This window comes from Penicillium nucicola, assembly GCF_028828085.1.
Source record: "Penicillium nucicola strain IBT 29836 chromosome Unknown utg000003l, whole genome shotgun sequence".
Lineage (NCBI taxonomy): Eukaryota > Fungi > Ascomycota > Eurotiomycetes > Eurotiales > Aspergillaceae > Penicillium > Penicillium nucicola.
The window spans coordinates 2,926,650-2,946,966 of NW_026643127.1; the positions used below are offsets into that span (position 1 = coordinate 2,926,650).

At 46.5% G+C, this 20,317-nt stretch overlaps 4 protein-coding genes across 4 annotated transcripts; 3 read left to right on the forward strand and 1 right to left on the reverse strand.

The window, feature by feature from the left end:
- On the forward strand, positions 1-1,227 carry N7511_004671 (uncharacterized protein; the record flags this gene model as incomplete). Its single annotated transcript, XM_057127096.1, has 6 exons — positions 1-79; positions 125-576; positions 627-753; positions 810-881; positions 932-1,030; positions 1,097-1,227. 6 exons carry the CDS (start codon positions 1-3, stop codon positions 1,225-1,227), a joined length of 960 nt encoding a protein of 319 aa, XP_056985986.1.
- Positions 1,228-1,995: 768 nt separating this feature from the next.
- On the forward strand, positions 1,996-4,026 carry N7511_004672 (FAD-dependent oxidoreductase; the record flags this gene model as incomplete). The annotated part of the gene is made up of 6 exons (XM_057127097.1): positions 1,996-2,238; positions 2,308-2,846; positions 2,910-3,211; positions 3,288-3,526; positions 3,592-3,675; positions 3,736-4,026. 6 exons carry the CDS (start codon positions 1,996-1,998, stop codon positions 4,024-4,026), a joined length of 1,698 nt encoding a protein of 565 aa, XP_056985987.1.
- Positions 4,027-5,310: 1,284 nt separating this feature from the next.
- N7511_004673 (uncharacterized protein) lies at positions 5,311-9,707 on the forward strand (the record flags this gene model as incomplete). The annotated part of the gene is made up of 3 exons (XM_057127098.1): positions 5,311-5,568; positions 5,625-8,003; positions 8,070-9,707. 3 exons carry the CDS (start codon positions 5,311-5,313, stop codon positions 9,705-9,707), a joined length of 4,275 nt encoding a protein of 1,424 aa, XP_056985988.1.
- Positions 9,708-9,850: 143 nt separating this feature from the next.
- Positions 9,851-18,320, reverse strand: N7511_004674 (type I polyketide synthase; the record flags this gene model as incomplete). The annotated part of the gene is made up of 15 exons (XM_057127099.1): positions 9,851-10,696; positions 10,756-11,076; positions 11,138-12,888; positions 12,940-13,022; positions 13,078-13,139; positions 13,194-13,526; positions 13,580-14,899; positions 14,955-15,969; positions 16,025-16,184; positions 16,240-16,360; positions 16,409-16,903; positions 16,960-17,116; positions 17,177-17,261; positions 17,331-17,682; positions 17,853-18,320. The coding sequence occupies 15 exons, from the start codon at positions 18,318-18,320 to the stop codon at positions 9,851-9,853; spliced, it is 7,569 nt and encodes a 2,522-aa protein (XP_056985989.1).
- Positions 18,321-20,317: the final 1,997 nt, after the last annotated feature.

The following is a 20,317-nucleotide window of genomic DNA, read 5'->3' on the forward strand; positions in this document are numbered from 1 at the left end:
ATGAGCTATACATTCAATGATGACACTCACGGTTCCGACATCACTCATCTATTCCCCGAGCGGGTACAGGGAAAGACATGTATAAGCCCTCACTCACCAATCAGCCACTAACTAACAGACCAAGTCATCCTATCAGGTTTTAAAAAAAGAGACCTAGTCGCCGCAACAGCAGATGCCCTTGCGGCTGCAGGTGCAGGGATAATAATCTGCACTGGTCACTGCCAAACCGAAGCCCGACCTATCATCGACCACATCAACCGCAAATACAAGAAAGTAAACATGGTGTTCGTAACGGCAGACACAGGCAGTCTGGCCTCGGTACAGGAAGCGGGCCACGCGATTAAGAGGATGGGGTTACCGATCAATGGATTCGTAGGATTTCCTTCTGTGATGGCCGTCGAATGGGAAAAGACGAGGGATGGATTCGAGACGCATTTTCAACGGAATTATCTTTGTCTTTTCCTGCTTCTTAAGTTGGTCTCTGATTGTATGGCGCCTGGTTCGAGGGTTGTTCTTGTGACGTCCACTGTGCGTACTGACGTACGGGCGCCGACTTGGTTTGACGTTGGATTTTCGGTGAGTTACTTGTTTTCTCACCGAGCGTATTGTATCGCTGACTTGGACAGAATGGAAAGGACTATCATTGTCTGGATGGATACGCGCAATCTTCGACGGCGAACATCCTGTTCGCCAAAACTCTATCGAATATGTACCGGAATCGACCTATTGTGGCGTTCTCGGCAAATCCTGGAAGTGAGTCTAATTTCGCATCCGACTAAGATTTGATTGACTCTCCTCATTCTGCGCAGATACCAAAACCAATATCCAGACCTATGTCACAATGGATCAAGTAAATACATGGCTGGAGCGGAAGAAAATAGGTTCGTCGATCTAGATCTAGATCCAAAGACTCATCTGATCTTGATCATAGCGGGGGAGGAGATACCGAAATTTCGACAGCAAGCGCCGAAGTCGCTGTCTCAAGGTAGTGCGACGGTTTTACGGGGGTTACTTGACCCAGGCTTGGAAGGTGGGTGAAATATGTGTCAAAAACACATCTAATGGCGTCTTCATGCACTGAGATATGATATTGCAGACCAGCCTGGAGCGTTCCTGGATGCTTGTCAGCCGCACAATTTACCGCATCTTGATTTCCCCGCCGGCGAAGAAAGTGCCACGGCGCTGTGGAGGCGAAGCGAAGAATTCCTCGAGGCGTTTTTTGGTTAACAGTCTGTTTGAGCCGCAATAGGGAATGCATCTATTCGATATCTAGTGTGGCTTTAGGGTCACTTCACTACAGTACCTACAGTATTTCAACCCGATGCAAGACTTACCCTCCTGCATGTCTATTGAGTAACGTTCGCCGCGTCCCAAAAAGTTATCATTTGATTCAATGGAGGCCAAGGCTATGGAGACGGCGGTTAAGGGAAAGCGCAAGCCGCTGTGTACTGTATTGATTGCAGGATTGTTACCAGTAAGTTAAGTGAGGAACGACATGTTTGGAAATCTTTTGCTACGGTCAATATTTGCGACCAATTGCGCGGTACCCGCAACAGCACTGCACTACAGCTCTAACTTGAATGAGTTTCCTTGGGATTTGGGGTGTTCCCTTCCGTAATGGAAAGAAATCCACTTGGTTATCACTGGGATTTCATGTTGATCCGGCTTCCATATTACGCTTAAAAGGGGAACACCATATCGTTCCCTATTGGATTTCGCTTAGTTAGACGTCAATAAATAATTGCAGTTTGTGACTAGCGCTTAATTGCTTTTTTTCTTTTGCAAAACGCACCCTATGGAATTGTTCAAGACTCAAGACCCACAGAGAGGAAATTCGAAGACCCTAGGGATTGTTCCCCCAGGCAACGGCGCAGATCAACATGAGTTTGTCTTAGTATAATCTTTAAACTTTACTCCTTCAGAGATCCAAATGAAGCACCAGAAAGACTGAAAGGTCAGTTTAGTGCCAAAGTGCACTCGAGAATGAGATTCAATATGTATTTGTGCAAGGAAAAAATTCTCTACTCTTTAGCATATTCACTACCATTTTCTGCGCCAACCGTTTTAGCCCACCAACATCGTGATTATGATATCGTGGTGGTCGGAGGCACATCAGCAGGATACTCCGCCGCGATCCAGGCGGCACGGCTGAATCGGTCGGTCGCCCTGCTTGAGACCTCGAAGCATGTTGGAGGAATTGCAATCGAGGGTGCAGGCGGGACGGACATTGATTCTCAGGTAAAACCCGACAATCCAAGCACAGTACATTGCCCAAATTTTTTTCATATAGCTCATTTTACTGGACAGAGCTCTTTCCAAAATTCAGTGACTGTTGGTCCTCTCGCACATGAGTTTTACCGACGCGTCGCCGCCCGGTACAACAACACAGATGCCTTTGACGAGGCGTGGAAGAACCACACCAAGGATAAAGACTTATGGCGATTTGAATGTCATGTCGGACAGTCCGTAATTGAAGATTGGCTTGCCGAAGAAGAGAAACTAGATGTCTACCTAGAGACAGCTCTCAGGGGCGCTGGGAATGGAGATGGAGTAACAATGTCCGGCACAGCAATCAGTAAGATTGAGACAGAGGCGGGTGACACTTTCTCTGCCCGATATTTCATCGATGCGACGTATGAAGGAGATCTGCTTGCTGCATCAGGGGTGCCTTACACCATTGGCCGTGAATCCACTGTCCCCTACAATGAAAGTCTCGCAGGCATTCAGTACAACACAAGTTTCTCGCAACTTACCGTCAATGTCGATCCATATTTAATTTCTGGGAATGTGTCAAGTGGAATGATTCCGACCGTTCAAAACCAAGCTCTTGGAAAGGCCGGCGCTGGGTCTGTATCTTTTTCCCAAACAACGAGATGCTTTTGAAACTGATCTTTCATGCGCCATTGCAGAGATAGGAACATACAAGCCTACTCGTGGCGACTGTGTCTCACAAATCAGACTTCCAATATTGTGCCTTTCTCTCGGCCTAGCAACTATGATCCCAAGCAGTACGAAATATACAAACGATATGTTGCCGCTGGTGGGCAAATTTTCAAGCCAAGCGTCGTACTACCCAATGGTAAAACGGATATGATTGGCACTGCGACAGATGGACTTGGGTTTGATATGCCAGGACGCACTCTGAAATACCCGGAGGCAAGCCATTCAGAGAGAGCGAAGCTCTTTGATGACTTGGCACAGTGGCAAAAAGGTACATATATCTCCAGAGTTGAAGTCAGTTGTGGGTCAAAGGATATGGCATTAACTTGGAACGCTATCGAATGCAGGACTGTTATACTTCCTCGCCAACGATGAGTCAATGCCGAGTGCGACTCGAAGTGAATGGTCCACGTGGGGTTATGCAAAGGATGAGTTTTTAGACAATGATCATTTCCCACGGGCAATGTATGTTCGCGATGCCAGGCGAATGATCCGAGATGACATAGCTATCACGATGCATAATTCAGAATACGGTTATCCCGAAGCTACCGTTGAGGATCCAATTCTGACAAATCTGTGGCCTATTGTAAGGCAACAAATTTCTGCGAAGATAAAATCACTGGAGTCTTGCTGATCAATGGTTTAAATCAGGATATGCATTCTACTCGACGGATCGTGCGGAACGGGAGTATCTACGACGAAGGCTTTATCTGGAAGCAAGGGCCGGACTGGAAGGTCAGTTACAGCTTTCCTCGGTTGGAAACCTTCCACATCTAACCAGTGACCTTCAAATAGCCATGGGTGCTGTCTTATCAAGCCATTGTTCCCAAATCTCATCAATGCAGCAACCTATTTGTTCCTACTTCCCCCTCTAGCAGTCATCTGGGCTTCAGCTTACTGCGTATCGAACATACCTTCATGAGCATGGGACAAGTCAGTGCCTTTGCAGCAGATATTGCTATACTTACAGCGGCAACGAGCTCACAGGAAGTTGATTACATGCTACTGCGTAAGAAACTTGATGCTGCTGGTTTTTTGCTAGATCCCAATGCTGATGACCTTCCGGTTCGTGTTCGCAACTCTTGAGCAATTCACTTTCACTGAAACTTTCTATTGGGAAAGCCGTGTAATATCAGCCATGAGAAAATGGATATAATTTGCTCACATAAAAAGAAAGACAGATCTCCATCTCATGAGTTCCAAGCGAAAGCTATCACAGATATACGAGATTGATTCATGCGACATTACAAGGGCCTAAATCTTGAGATAATCATATAGAGAGCGATATTTAAAGTTGGTGTGAGCACATCTACTATGAAAAGACCTTTGGTAGCCCAAACTAAAGATTTTCGGACTACTTGTTATTGGTAAGTATGCGTAAAGCTATACCAGACATAACTTACAGCATTGCGTAGAATTGAAGAGGAAATGTATCTACACGACAGATGTGACCATCAAAAGGTGTGCTGAATCGCTCAACTATGAAAAATACGTGTGTTTAGACCATCCTAATGCGTTCAGCTGAGTCATAAAATTCACCAGTTGACTACCTGAAGGGCCTCACAAGGGGCTCGGCTACCGGCTCCGCTTAGCTATCAGTCGCTTTGCGACTCATGGAAGTCCTTGTTTCCGTTCATGATATAGCGAGAACTTCAAAATCTACAAGAGAACAGCCCTGCAGAGATCTATAAAGCTTGAAAGCTGGCAGCTTTGATAGGCGCCGTAATTTCTAGCGCCCGCCCGCATTCGAAATCCAACTGATGTGTGCCCATGTGGATACCTCGTAAAGCCTGCGGAATGAAGGGTCTAGCGAGTCAGCACTAGTTTGAAAATGAAGGGGACACAACTTACAGGGTAAAAGGTTAATCGCTGACAAAAGAGGCCCTTGATGCCCAATGGATACCTCTCATAACTTTTGTGGATGGCAAAATAGAGCCCTCAATTCTGCTTTTTAGAACGGAGTAGGGCCGAATCTGTCGCCGAATTACTCTCAACCGCCTACTAAATGTGATACTATTGAAAAAAAGACTTCTGTTCTGAAGAAAAAAGATGTGGCAGAAACAAGGGCCTTACCCACCAAAAATCAACTAGCGACACGGGATGAACGTGGCGCCCTATCACCAACAAAGCCGCCGCATGCCCCTCATATGGAGAGAAAATCTCAGCCGCAACTACGCCAAAAGAGGGTTTTCTGACATGATGGGTTTCGCGTTGCATTGTCAGCTGCGGAGTACAAGTCAGCTATGGAGTATAAGATTCCCATGAGCCCCCAACTGTATTTCGACAGAGGAAAATTAGCGAGTAACTCGCAAAGACAAATCTTCAGATCCTGGCTTATAATAATCCCCGGTACGACTGACAAGGTGCACCATGTCAGATCCAGTCGAGAACGACTACAACCTGCAGGAGGCGTGGGACAGGGCATGCACATCATTCGCACAGACAGCGAAGGTTGACCTCACCACTGCGCCGAAGTTTACTGTCGATCAAGTACTCGACCAGATCCGAACAAAGCAGGATGAAGATGACGAGAAAAACAACAAGTATAAGACGGCAAAGGATGTGATCGGCAAAACGTTGAACTTCGTTATGGTCTTAGGTGGCATAGCCGCCCAAGGTGCTAGTATGGTGGGTGATTATAAATCAGTTCGAAAACAATACAGTAGTTGATAATATTGTGATAGGTATTTGCACCGAGCAGTTTGTGCTTCAATGCGATTTCGTATCTCATTAGCACGGGAGCAAAGTACAAGCGCATTTTCAGCAGTCTCTCCGAGTTGTTTCGGCGCATTTCCGACGTGCTAGAACGCTGCAAGATCTACATGCGGCTTCCTGCTGACGCAGTTGACATTTCACTGCGTAAGATCATCAATGAGGAACTGGTGTGCTTTGTCGATATTTGTGCTTTGTCCATCAAAGTGTTGAAGGGTCACAAAGTCTTTACAGCACTGAAGGTCTTTGCATTTGACAGTGATGAGGGAGTGAGTGGCCAGCTAGGTCGCCTGCAAACACTGGTGGAGCGCGAGTCTCAGATGCGTGCAACTCTAGGATTTGAGTCCCAGAAGACGAGCGAGAGAAATATCATTGAAAACAAAGAAGGAACCAAAAAGATCAATACCACTGTGGACAAACTGCTCACTTTCGAGAAGAAGAAAGACGCAGACAATGTTGTTAAAAGGCTATTGAACAATATTGATTCAAGCCTTGATACCCCGAGTGAGACTTACAAGGCCTCACAAACAGTCTACAAGCGGCTCTTGAATGACCAGGTTCAGGGAAGTGGAGCGTGGCTTCAGACGGATCCTCAGTACACATCATGGGCGGGTCTTGAGGACGAATCCTTTTCAATACTTGGTATTTCTGGCGGCGAAGGATACGGCAAGTCGTTCCTTTTTGCGGCAATAGTCCAACATCTACAAGAGACTCCTTCACATGTCACCAATGATCTCAAGTGTATCTCTACTGCCTACCACATTTTCGAGCAGGAGAAGGGCGATGCCTCCTTAATCAAGGCCCTCAAGGTTCTCGCATGGCAGATCGCTAATACAGATGTTGTTTATCGCAAAGATTTAAGCTCTTCGAAATTCGGCAGCGTCAACCAGATAGATGACGTTTGGGAAGCGCTTTATGCGAAATCTTACAAATGCGACTCAACTTTCTTCCTTCTGCTTGATGGCGTTGACCAGATGAGCAAGAACCATCTCAAGGACTTCACACAGCTTTTATCAGGATTGAAAACTATATCTCAGACTTGGCCACGTTTTAAGCTTCGCATCCTTCTCTCTGGACGTGACAAAACGATGAGCAAAATCAAAACTCAGATTGGAGAAGGAATATCTATCATCGATGTGGCTTCGAAAAACAGCGACGACATGCAGAAGTTTGTCATTGATCGCATGAACAAGATGGAGATTTTGGGCGGTTCATCAGACCAAGTCCTTTCATTGCGACGCGAGATCTTGCAAGCCCTCACAACGCAGACACATGGTGATTTCGTCAACGTCGGCCTTATGCTACATGAGATCAGTGGCAAACAACGTCCAGGTGAAATCCGAGATATTCTGTCACGTTCAGGAGGCAACCGATCCGACACAATTGTGAGAAAGATGGAACTATTGAATGAGACACTCAGCGATGAAGATATCTCTGATCTCAACGATCTTCTTACCTGGGTAGTGTTTGCTTCGCGGCCACTCACTCTGGAAGAATTGGAAGCAGTTCTCTTCCTCAAGACCCGCGAGGCCTCTCTTCGTCCATTGGCAGAGAAGATCAGCGATCAATATTCGTCACTGTTCAAGGTCTTGGGTGATCCGAACCCCACAACTAAGATAATCCCGCCCACATCGAGAGTTTTGCTAGTCTCTGACTCCATAGAAGAGTTCTTGCGGACTACGCCTGAAAACGAAGCTGCTGAAAACGAGAAGGACGCGATAAATAGAGGTGATGTCAACGAGGTTGAAGTCAGAATCGTGAAGAGATTTCTTGAGTCAGTGTGTGACCCGAAACTGTTCAACAAATTCGGATTCGAAGATTTCTTCCAAAGGAAGCTGAAGGGAAAGACTGCTAGGGTAGGAGTCGATGTTGAAAGCGCACACCTCAAGATCGTCACATCTTGCCTGGATGTCCTTTGTTCTGAGCAATCGCCCGGTCTCACTCCCTTGCTTGATTATGCAATGAACTTTCTCCCTGTGCATCTACAGAGCGCAGATCCATCATTGACACAGCCTCAACAGAAGAGTGCTCTTGGGCCTCAACTTGTGAGCCTGTTTTACGATGAAGAAATTATCCAACGATGGTGGATAGCAGAGAATCCATGGTCAAGGCACGATTGGATCTACAGCGACGATTATGCTGACGTTGCGCTGAAATGGCTGCGGGACTCGGCTGTTACTAGAAACATCTCTGTGGAACAGACCAAGTGGGTGAAGAGTCTGAGTTCGAAGTCGGAACCCGATGCAGATATCATCGAGCACATCGGTCGGTTTTTGGCACGCAATTGGCTTCAAACCAGTGTGTTGGGCATCACAGAGGCTTTCGCAGCATTCAATGGATATGCCACAAAGGTCCGTCTAAAGGAATGAGGGCGAGGCAAAGGATAATTGATGACTCGGTAACTAATGGTGTTCTAGATTGAGAATCGCAAGAATCCGACGCTTTTGAGATCTACCAGTGACCCAAGCCTAGGTGATATCAGTGCCTCCCAGATCTTGGACACAGCAGAGTACGCTCGAAAGCATATTGGACTCGAAAATTTGGGTTACGAGGAGACGCGAAATCTAGCGCGTACCCTTCGAGAGTATCACCAGTACCCCGAGGCGATCGAAAAGTTCAAGCTAGCTTCCTCACTCGACGCATACAACTGGTTCTCGGAATGGGGCTTGGCAACCTGTTATGCATACAAGAAGGATTATACACTCGCAATTGAGATAGTGGAAGAAGCTAAGAAGGTCATCAGGGCTGGAAACAACGAAGAAGACCATGCAACCATCCCGGACTTGGATTGTGACCTCGCTGAATGGAATGGAAATGCCGGGAATATTGATCAAGCTGTTGCGATATACGAATCCCTCCTTCACGCTAATCCCGATGACTACAATACAGCACTTGCCCTGATGCTCCTGTTCCACAATGAAAAGAATCGTGAGGGTCTACTTCGTTTCTTAGACTCTCTCAAGGAGTCTATCGATGAAACAACCGGCCTAGATCGGCGGACGCAAGCATTCCACGCCCACTACGGTAGTGCAGAATACCACGCAACAATTTTTGCCGTTGGCTCAGAAGCCGACGCCTTTAATTTCATCTTCGAGAGCTACGAGACTGCCATAAACGCGGCTAAGGCACGACTCGTGGAGGCAAGGAAGACAGGTGACACCGGAGAAGAAGAGTTCAGCCGTGCATGCCAAGCAATGCTCATGCATCATCTTGCAAACCTTTGTTATGAGAATAGTACCGAAAAGCCCGAGCGCAAGGAGCTCGCAATCGATCAGTGGGTGCAGATCTTACAGATGGACGATTCGGCTGGTGACTACACGCTCACCAGCATCAAGCCATATGTCCGCTCCAAGCTTGCCAGTGTGTGTTTCATTGAAGCGCGCCGTGACATAGAAACATCGGGAAAGTACGTCGAGCAACTGGAGCAGCTTGTTGCGTTGAAAAGTGCTAGTGTGGCCGCTGACTGGTGTTATTCGACGTATCCGACGCGTTTGTTGGCGCGGCACTACGCGATACAAGGAGAGAAGGAAAAATTCAAAGATGCTCTACGCACATATGTCAAAGATCATCTTGAAATTCTCGTCGATGAGGATCCCCTCAATGACTGGCAAGGATACGCGGGGCTCTCAACTTATTTGATGTACGTGGGCGAGGATGACGACTGTCTTGCGGCCTGGTCACTGATTGTCCCGACGCCCGACACCGATTTGAATAGAGAGTCCCCAGAAGATAAGTCATCGGAAGAACTCAGGGGACCCTTGTATATTGTGTGTGATGGAAAATGCGGAACCAAGTGGTCATTTTCCAACGATATTTACGCTTGCAGACAATGCGATGACATCCAACTTGACCTGGCTTGCTTGAATAAGCTGAGAGACGGAACTTTGGAAGTCAATGGCTGTGGAAAAGACCATGAGATGATCCACGTCCCAGCCTATGATGCGGCTGAGTTAGAGGAAATCGGCGATGGGAATGTCAAGGTCGGAGAGCAAATAATGTCAGTTGAGGATTGGATCCAGAGGCTTAAAGAAAACTGGGGAATCAAATTGAGCTAGACAATTTTTATGAGATTCAATAACAATCCATTGAAGCTGCATGTTTAGTTGCTTCAGTACCTTGATACAACGCAGTTGATCATTGAAACCGACTCGTTTAACGGAATTTCAAAGACGGGCCACACAATCAAGTGGTCAACAGGTCACATCGATGCAATCCATCCCTTGGTTAATTTGCTCCGAATAGCCACCAAGGGCGCAATGGAAGTCACGGAAGCGCGTCCCATGATATCAAAAACAGCGATGTCTGCCTGCATTTCTTTCAGAAACCAAGCCCGCAATTCAACCGCCACTAGAGAGTCAACTCCATACTGATGCAGTGGCAGATTGATGTCAAGCTCATTCGCTCCGAGCAGAATGGCCTTGCAGAGTTTCTGTTTCAGCGCATCCGTGACCACTTCGATGACCTGTTCTAGGGATTTCGATGTTCGAAATGCAGTTGCAATGTCAAGCCCACCTATTTGATCAAGATGGGGGCCAGTAGAAATGTCATCCAAGTTCAGATGGTTGAACAATGGTCTGTCTAGCCAGTAGGCTGTCCCAGCGCCCCTCTCAGTGACCTCTGGATGAATACCGATAGAAGGCTGATGGTCTAGATCCATATCCCTGCATACCTGTGGATTGCAGTAGATGTCCAGCGCAGCGCAGAACTGCCCTTCAGTAACTGGACGAAGCGTGGAATTTTCCTCCGTTCTGTGCAGCAGCACTTCATTCTTCGCAACGACTCCAGCAAAGGTCATGACTCCCAGATCCAGCGAAGTTGCTTTTTCGCCGAGGCCCAGACGGTAATGGCACAATGCGTCTTGGAAAGTGTTTCCTGCAGCATAGTTTGACTGACCCTTTGTAGCTATAAGTCCACTGACGGAAGATAGCATGATGAAGAAATCCAATCCTGTGGGAAGGACTTCATGGAGATTCCAGGACCCTCGTGCCTTGGGATTGACTGCAGTTTGCCAACCCGAGAATTCCATGTCCTCAAAGGCAATATCCTTCAATCCGTCAGTGAAAATTCCATGTACTAGTTGTTCGACTAGACGTGTGAACTTACATGCCAGCCCGTCGCCGCTTGTATACACCCCTTGATAGGAGGCATCATTGAATGGCATTCATTGATTACCTCGCACAAAGAGTTTTTATCACAAAGGTCGCATGGTGGGGCCATAAGATTTACTCCTTGAATATGCAACTCAGCCATCATTGTTTCCGCATCGTTTCCCTTTGGTCCACTCCGAGACAGCACGAGGATATTGCGTACACCCCGACTGACCAGCCACCGGATGATAATCTGACCAAGTCCTCCGAAGCCACCTGCAACAACGTATGTTCCAGAATAATCAAAGGAGCTATGTCCTCTCGCTTGCAAAACCATCTGCAGAAATAGTTAACAAGCTATACAGGGTTATTGAATTATATTTTCAACTTGCAGTAACTTGATCATTTTCTCGCATCTCAATCACCATTTTCCCATGGTGATTCCCACCCTGCATGGCACGGAAGGCCTTTTCTATCTCACCCACTCCATAAACTCGAACCGGACTCGGGGGTTGTAGCCGTTGCTCTGTCATCAAGGACAAGATCAAGCTCAATGCCGAGGTGCAAATCTCCGGACGAGTTCGTGTTAATTCAGCTAAGTCGACTGCGCTGAAGGTACAATTCTTTGAAAACTGGGCCATGGGAAGATTGTTGTTAGACATGATGTCTCTTTTACCAATCTCAACAAAAGTCCCGAAAGCAGCCAGACATTCCCAAGACTTTACCAAGAGCTCTCCTGAAAGGGAGTTGAACACAACGTCCACTCCTTTTCCAAAAGTTCGATCCATGATAGCCTTGGCGAAAATTGATGACCTACTGGAAAATATATTTTCTTGCTTGACTCCATAAGCCTCAACGAGAAATGCCTTCTTGGCTTCAGATCCAACAGTCGCAAATATCTCAGCCCCAATATATTTCGCAATCTGGACTGCTGCTTGTCCCGTTCCTCCTGCCGCACAATGGATAAGCACTGTCTGACTCTCATGCAGGCCGGAAACATCCTTAAGTCCGATGTACGCTGTGAGAAAGTTGACTGGTATGGAAGCTGCTGAAGAAAGCGATAATTGTTTTGGGATCAGAACAGCAGGTTCTCCCTCTCGCACGCGAAGATGGCTCACACAGCAGTTAGGCGCAAGTCCGACGATGTGATCTCCAGGTTTGAACCTTTTGCAGGTAGCACCGACTCTTGTTACTATGCCACTGTACTCATGTCCAATACTGTCTTCATTGAGCTGCCCCAACGCAATAAGGACGTCTCGAAAGTTGACTCCAACACAAGCGATCTGAACTTCCATTTCGTTTCCAGCAAGAGGGCTCGGTTGAAATTCAACAAATTGGAATCCCTGAAGTAGGCTCGACCTCTGATTGTCCAATCTCACCGGGATACCACAGCCAAATTTGTGCTTGGTCGCGTTACCGGGTTCAGCCTGGGCAGAAATAGCAGTCTCGAGTTTTGAATGAGGTACCACACGTCCCACTTGCAACATCCCGTTCTCTTCCATGAATGATAAATCGTTGTACTGGTTTTTCGCAGATGAGAGAATGTGGCTGATGAGGCTCATCGCCAACCTGCTGTGGTGAGACACATTTGAGTCTAGTGTCTCAAGTGAAAGAATGTATCGGTTTTGCCGGTTATCTTCTTCGGCAAGTACTCTGAACAATCCATCGATGAGGTGATATTTCGGATGAGTAGAAACTCCACATCCCCCTTGGGTAATCCACAGAGTGGTGGTGGTTGACAAAAATAGAGATTGAAGAGTGTGGAATTGTTCACCATCCATGTCATACATCAAGGGGTCGCTGTATTCGAGCAGGAAAACTCTCAGAAATGAATGTGAGCTTTGAGCTGAAGAAAGCGAGCGATATTCCACTGAGTAGCCTGCTACCTCGCAACTTCTTCGCAGTTGGCTACCAAAATCCGTCTGGGCAGTATTATGTGGATCAAGGATAATTTCGATAGTTGCCTCGGAATGCGGTTTCTGCCGAATTTCTGCTGTGGCCGATGTGATTATGAAAGAACTTTCATGGCAAATTGCATCTTCGAAATCACGAAAAACAATATCACACCCCGAAAAGCCTGTTTGAAGTAAAAGTTCGTGCCACCGAGACTCATCAACACATGGCCCATCTTGACGATATGGCTCCGAGCCTATGGTTGTCAGCATGGAGTGCATGTATAAGAATAAAATTGATTGCTCACTCAGCCACCAACCCTCGAGTAGTCCAAATATCACAGAGGAACGAGCCGGGGCTGTCATTTCGCATATGATGAGCTTTCCACCACTGATAAATCTTAGCAATATTATCAAAGAAGCTAGGCACTGGTCTTTATTCTCACGGTCTTAACAGTTTGCGACAGTGGGTCAAAGATTTGGACAGATCTGGGGTTGCATGAAGCACCTGTAAGACCCGGGTTAGTATCATGCCAGGTTCGCATAGTCATAAATGTCTCACCAGAGATGCAACAACCATGTCATATCTTCCACACTCGAAGCCTTGCTGCTCAGGGTCTATTTCGATATTCAAGACCTTGAAGTTCATCCGGTTACCTTCCTCTTTGAATCGTTCCGCCGCGCCACCAAAGAAACCTGGTGAGATATCCGTATAATCCCACCGCCCATATCGTGAAGATACAGAGCCATCAGAACTGCGGCCTAAGGCATCAAGAAATATCTCAGTGGAAGATCCTGTGCCCGATCCAAGTTCCAAGATATTCATTTGGGGATTGAGATGCGCTTCAAGGTCCAAATACTTTTTCAACTGCATTGCACCAGGAGATCGATGTAGCTGAGCGAATAAGATTAACCATTCTGGCTCCAATATAGCAACGGAAAGCTTACCGCATTGTAGTAATTGCCAATGAGATCGTCTGTGTAGAGAAATTCGAGAGGGGCGAGTTCATTGGTCAGAAGCTGTGGTAGATTCTTGGCGACGGTGACCAGAAAACGGGCTTCATCATTCGCAGCCTCAAGTTGACTCTCCAACCGTTCAATGTATGCATGGTCAGTGAGGCGAATCTTCCAGGGGTTGGAAGAGAACATCGAATGGCCCTCATCCAATTGCCGTTTCTTTTGGAGCGACCATTCGAGATATTTGATTTGATGATATTTTGCTGCTTTGTAGCCCTTCCGTGATACCGCATCAAGACCGCGAAGCAGATTAACAAGCAAAACAAAATCAGCCTGGATATAAAGTTCCTCCGGGCTCACAAAATCATCTTCCAATTCACACAGCTTTTTGGCGACTTCATTATCAAGTAGCCTGAGATCAGGCTTCCACTCGATTCTATGGCAAAGTTTGCCCTTGCTAGACGCTTTTGTCTCACTGGATGAAACAACACTTACCGATGTACACTCGAGGCCGTCTAAAACCACTACAGGATTTCCCGATGTTTCATTCCAAGCCGTAATTCTGGACAAATATTTGCCATTGCGCGATGGTCCAGTTTCGGTGTGGACTTCAAGAACATCACTGCGGGCTTGAGGGGTTTCAGCTGAGATCCAGATGCTTTTCAAAAATGTAGGAACCGATGTGGGTACAACTTTGTCACCGAACTGCGTTGCAGGCCATAGGGCAGTTTGAATAATTGCATCAAGCGAGGTTGGGTGAATGGTCTCATTCCGAGAAAAATGAGGGTTTCGCACATCACAAACCACAACATTCTGATTTTTTGGAATCATACCAACACTGGTGACGTTTTGGAAAGCCTGACCGTAGCCATAGCCACACTTTCTCAAGTGAGAATAAAATGATTCAGCGTTGGCTGTCATAACACACTTTTTCCTTGTCTGCAAATAAGAGTCCTGTTGTCTCTTTTGTAGTTCTAGCTCAACTTGAGAACCGAATGCAGGCTTGAATTCTTTATCATGGTACAAGACTTGAATAGATCCTGAGCAGTTGAGTGCCCATGATTTGTTCGAAAGGCTGTAAATTCGGAATTGAAACCAGTCAGCATCTTTGGAAGTCATTTGCTCGACGCGGTGCATGTGAAGACTCGTTTCGCATTCTTCCACTACATCTGATATTTGAATTGCAGCGTGCAAGACTAAATCATTGAGGTTGAACCCAGATGTTTTGCGTCCTTCTTTCGATATCTGTTTTGCACCCTCGATGACCATCACAATCATTCCTGCGCCAGGGTAGATTATAGACCCATTGATCTGAGACAAGTCAGCATCAGTGAACGTTTTTCGAGACATTAAAAATTCGTCCTACCCGATGATCTTTTACCCAGGGTAGATGAGAAGCTCTGATTATGTTCCGCCATTGAGGTTCCAGTGGATTCCAATTGGGATGTTGCGCTCCCAACAATTCGTTCGGCGCAAACTGAGGTAGCCTTGTGTTGCGGCTCATCTGACTTTCGTGCCAGTAAGATCTGCTATGATTGAATGGATACTCCGGCAAATCTGACAATGCTTTTAGAGTTCTATCGCTTCCCCGGAGAGAATGAAACGCATTGACCAGTGAGAGGTCAATAGCATAGCCTGCAACGAAAAGTCGACCAGCGACATTCAAGACCGTGTCAATGGCAGATACGCCTCTGACCAACATGGTTTCATATTGGACGGATTGCTTGCCACAGTTGTTAAGCACGTCTTTACATGGCCCCTGGAGTGCTGAATGGGGCCCGACCTCCAGAATATGATCAATCTTAAAGGCCCGTCGATGGCTTCCATCGATTTTCCTCTTTCGGGTCTCGGTTTCTCCAGAGAGAAGAGTTGTTAAAGCGTCCGAGAAATTGACTGGAGATATCATATTTCCAACCCAGTAGCTTGCCTGCACAAGAAAATCATGCGCGATCCATGTTCCCGTCACTGAGGATATCATCTGAGGGCGACCTCTTTGTTCCACGCCTTTCTCCAGGGCACCCATAGCCACCTCGTATTGAGTGGCTATCTCTTTCATTTGAAAGGAGTGGTATGCAACTTTTACCTGGAGTTTCCTGCAGAATATATGATCTCGGTCAAAATGGGCTTTCAAAGTTTCAATCTGATTTGCTTCGCCGGACAATGTGATACTCTTGGGGCTGTTGATACAAGCAACAATCACCTTCAAAGTTTCGAACTCGTTGTCCAGCCGCTTGATGAATGGTTTTACTTCTTGTGAAGAGAGTCCAACCGCCAGCATTGACCCTTGGAACAGACTGTTTCTTTCCACCATCGCGCTCCAAGTGCCTCTGTAATATGCAATTTTCCAGGCCGACTGTCGACTTATTGCACCGGCGCAGTAGCTTTTAGATGTGAGAAAGGTAATCGACGAGAATCATGAGTTTGGAAGAGTCTTACGCAGCCGCAATCTCCCCAGAAGAATGCCCAACAACGAACTTGGGCATGACGTTGAAGTGATGGAGAAGATCTACCAAAGCGACTTGAAGGGCCGTGCAAAGCGTTTGGCTGTACTCCGTTTGGTTCACATTGCTGTCATTCTCTGACCTTCCGAGCTCCTCTATGTTTTTTTCAGTTCGTATTCCCGAAGTTGATTGGATAGAAAGGTTACTCACCAAAAAGGTCCCATTCACAATTTAATGACTTCAAGAAAGTGTTTGCATCCCTGATTCCATCCCTAAAGACGGAATATGCGTCGATGAGCTCTCGTCCCATAGCATACCATTGTGCCCCTTGCTACAAGATGTCAGAATTTGCGATGCGAAAAATATCCCAGTCACTTACGCCAGAGAAAAGAAAAGCAACATTTGCTGACGGATTGGAGTTGGTTGGTTTAGAGATTCGATTAATGACTTCAGTACAGCTTCCCGAGGATGGAATGACTGCAAACGTTCTCCAAGCCAAATGGCTTCTCCTGGCTGCAAGTGTGTATGCAAGATTTTCAAGGTATATTTCCTTGTCTTTTCCAAACAGCTGAAGTGAGGCCAAGTGGGATTTCCATGTCGCTTGGATACGTGAAATCCCATTCTCATCTGACGTGGACCAGACAAGCAATCGTGGTGTCTCACGGTCTTTATTGATTTCAGTCGTTTCAAGAAAAGTGTCGCGAGACTCTCTCGGACGATGAACGACATTATGGTTCCCATTTTGGTAATGGCATCGAAGATAACCGAGTGCATCGTCCAATACGATATGGTTATTTGATCCTCCAAACCCGAAAGAGCTGACTGATGCTCGTCGCAAGCCATCTGCTGACCATGGAACTGCTTCGTTCGGGATCTGTGGAAGACAAGTCAGAAGATATTTATCCCGCCCATACGTTGTTTGCAGCAAACCTTGATATTCAGAAAATCACCATCAATTCTGGGATTGAGTTGGTTCAAGTCCGCAGTGGCTGGGATCACTCCCTTTTCCAACATGAGGATGGTTTTAATCACTCCAGCAAGGCCACTGGCGCCTTCCAAATGACCAACGGAGGATTTCACAGACCCTCTTCATGATGTTAGAAACCAATTGTACAACTAGTATTCAAGGTACAGAGACTAGACTCACATGTATAAGGGGTCCTCAAGTGTGCGATACTTGCGGAATATACTTCCGATGGCACGCGCCTCGGTTGGGTCTCCGACAGCAGTTCCTGCATTGCATAGTAAATATTCCGGGAAATTCAAAATTTATCAGAGGATAACTTGTGACCTAGACATACCGGTTCCATGCGCCTCGACATATCGGGTCATCCCTAAATCCAGACCAGCCTTTTGATAGGTTTCCCGAATCAACTGAGCTTGCATTTCCATACTAGGCTCCATAATTCCAGGAGTCTTCCCGTCTTGATTTGCTCCGGAGGATCGGATCACTGCTCTTATGGTATCTCCATGACGCAAAGCATCCTCTAATGGTCGAATGAAAAGAGCTGCGACCCCTTCGCCGCGACCATATCCATTTGCCCGTTCATCAAAACTATGCGATTGACCATCCTTTGACAATAACCCGAGATTGTCAAGACAAAGCATAGAATCAAGAGCTAACAATATATTGCTGCCGACTGCAAGTCCCTGCTGGAAATATTAGCTGTTGGTCTTGTGCCAAGTTGGGACAAGCCTATACATGCCATTGATGACTCTCCACTCCAAATAGATTGACAGGTCAGATGTACAGCCATCAAGCTACTAGAACAAGCGGTGTCAACAGTGGAACTTGGCCCCTGCAGGTTAAAAAACCAGCTGACTTTGTTGGAAAGCATGTTCATTGACGTTCCCGTCGCACAAGTCTTAGGCAACTGCATTGGATCTTTCGTCAACATGACATGGTAGTCATGACTAAATGACCCTGCAAAGACGCATGTCTTTGTCCCGGTAATCTGATCGATGGGATACCCAGCATTCTCCAACGCCCGATACACAGTCTCGAGGATGATACGCTGTTGCGGATCCATTGCTTCTGCCTCGGCGGCATTCATATTGAAAAATGCAGCGTCAAATAAACTAAGGTCTTCTTTCATAAAATATCCACCCTTCAAGGATAAACGATCAAGTCTTGTTCGATCCTCATGGTAATGTGCACCGGCATTCAGACGATCCTCAGGAAACTCACTTGCAGCAGACCTTCCTTGAGCCAGCATATTCCAGAACTCGTCTGGAGTGTCCGCATTCCCGGGGAATTTTAGCGAAAGGCCTACAACTGCCAAAGGTGGCATTTCAGGCTTCATACCACAAGACGTAACCATAATTCTGTTGACTCAACACTTGCAAAGAAGTCTTTGCACTACTGTTATTGAAGAGCCACTCCGATTTATATCAATGAAAATGTGTCCATCGTATGCGCACCACATGCGATCGCCATTGTGGTCAGTGAACTTACTAGTGAGATTTAGTTAGATCGGGCTGCGCGTATTCCCCTCTACCCAGTGCCGTCGGCCTCTTTCACACCGATCTACTCCACTTTCCGGGGCTTTCTTGGAGATGCCCGGCTTAGATCCAAGCAGAATGATCCAATCGCCTATGAGATCTAAGCATCGTGTGGGGCGATGGATTGCCCTTTCAGCCGCTTCTTCCCTGCCCAGCCAGTAGCCATCGAGGCTCTCTGTTGGTCTACATAAGTTGAACTCTAATACGGGCTCTATGCCATGCTTGCATTAAATAGTAGCAGCTCGGGTGATCAAATTTGCACACGGGGCATAATCTGTTTGGTCGGTGCGTATGAGCAAGAGGTATCGAAAAAATGGAGGACTATGTCTGTCGTTAGCGAGGGGCCTTAAGATGCATTATGTATGGATGGAGCATGGGGCCAGATCAAATAGTAACCCTTGTCCACGTAATTCTATTCCTAGTGGATGGGTACAAATGCATTCCTGTTCCTGATGCCGCAAGAGCCTCTCAGTCTAAAAATACCCCGCCTTCTATAATTGCTGGTTACGAGGCTTTCCCCAAGTCCCAGACTTATTACAGGCAAAAGACTTTGAGTAGACTTATGCCCTACTCAAAATGCGCTTTCTATGGTAAAGTACCATGCGTTGTACGATTAAATTTGTCGCGGACTAACCGAGCTCGCATAGTCTACACGGGGTAGGAAGTAACTCCAATGTAAGGACCCATGTTGAGTTTTAAAACCGAAACAAATTCTAAGGCCTCGATTCTTTCCAGATTTTTGAAACTCAAACCGGTACCGCTTACAATGCAATGAGTTCAATCAAGCCCAGACAACTAACAAAGCTTTCAGCCGCGGTGCGATATGAATTGGGTAGCCATCACACTTATGATTTTGTCGAAGGAACAGTTCCTGCAGAAGCCTGTGAGTGCTCTCTAGCTTGAATGGAGCAATATCACTGATGAACATAAAGCCACCCATGAGTTTATCAATCCAACTGACGAAACGTTTGCTTGGTGTGATCCCCTGGTACCCGAATCATGTCTGCGACTTGACACATACATTGACCGGTATATCGAAGAAGAAGGCCCTTACGATGGAATTATAGGATTTAGTTCCGGATCACTGGTCATATTGTCCTGGCTCATTGAGAAGTATCGCCGCGGCAAAGCAAACCGGTTGCCGATAAAACTAGCAATCTTTTTTTCCACTTCCTATGAGCCTTGGGATATTGATGCACTACGGCACGGTCGCATTTCTCATTTGGACTGTAGTTCAGTTAGTGAGATCTTGGACTTGCCCACAGTACATATCTGGGGTTCGATGGATGACTTGCAGGAGCATGCATGCAAAGCCCTTGGATTTTGTAACAAGAAGAAGATGTCGAGCTTCGTACATGACAAAGGCCATGAGGTACCAGTTTCAACAAAGGATGTTGTATACATGGCTCGAGCGATAAATCGTGCTATTGAGCAGGTCTAACACTGCAAATGAATTTTGCCTTGTCGGTGTTACTTCTTTGTCGCCATGCCTACAGCCCTACAGCAATGTTTCAATTTTATAACCACCTATGCAATGAGCTAATCAATATCTCACTGCATTAACACACAAGTAAGTCCCCGAGCATTGGATATAGATTTCAATGTGAATGCAACTAGGGAAAAACTTTAGAGAATGAAAAAGCATCCACACCTATTCTGCTCTGCTTGGGTCCTCCAGTGTCGTGGGCAAGGCTCCTGACAAAGGTTAATCAGCAATATTCATGCCCGAGGTATCAGTTAATCACGTTAGCTCACTATACCAACTTTGGAACCTTCCGAATATGCG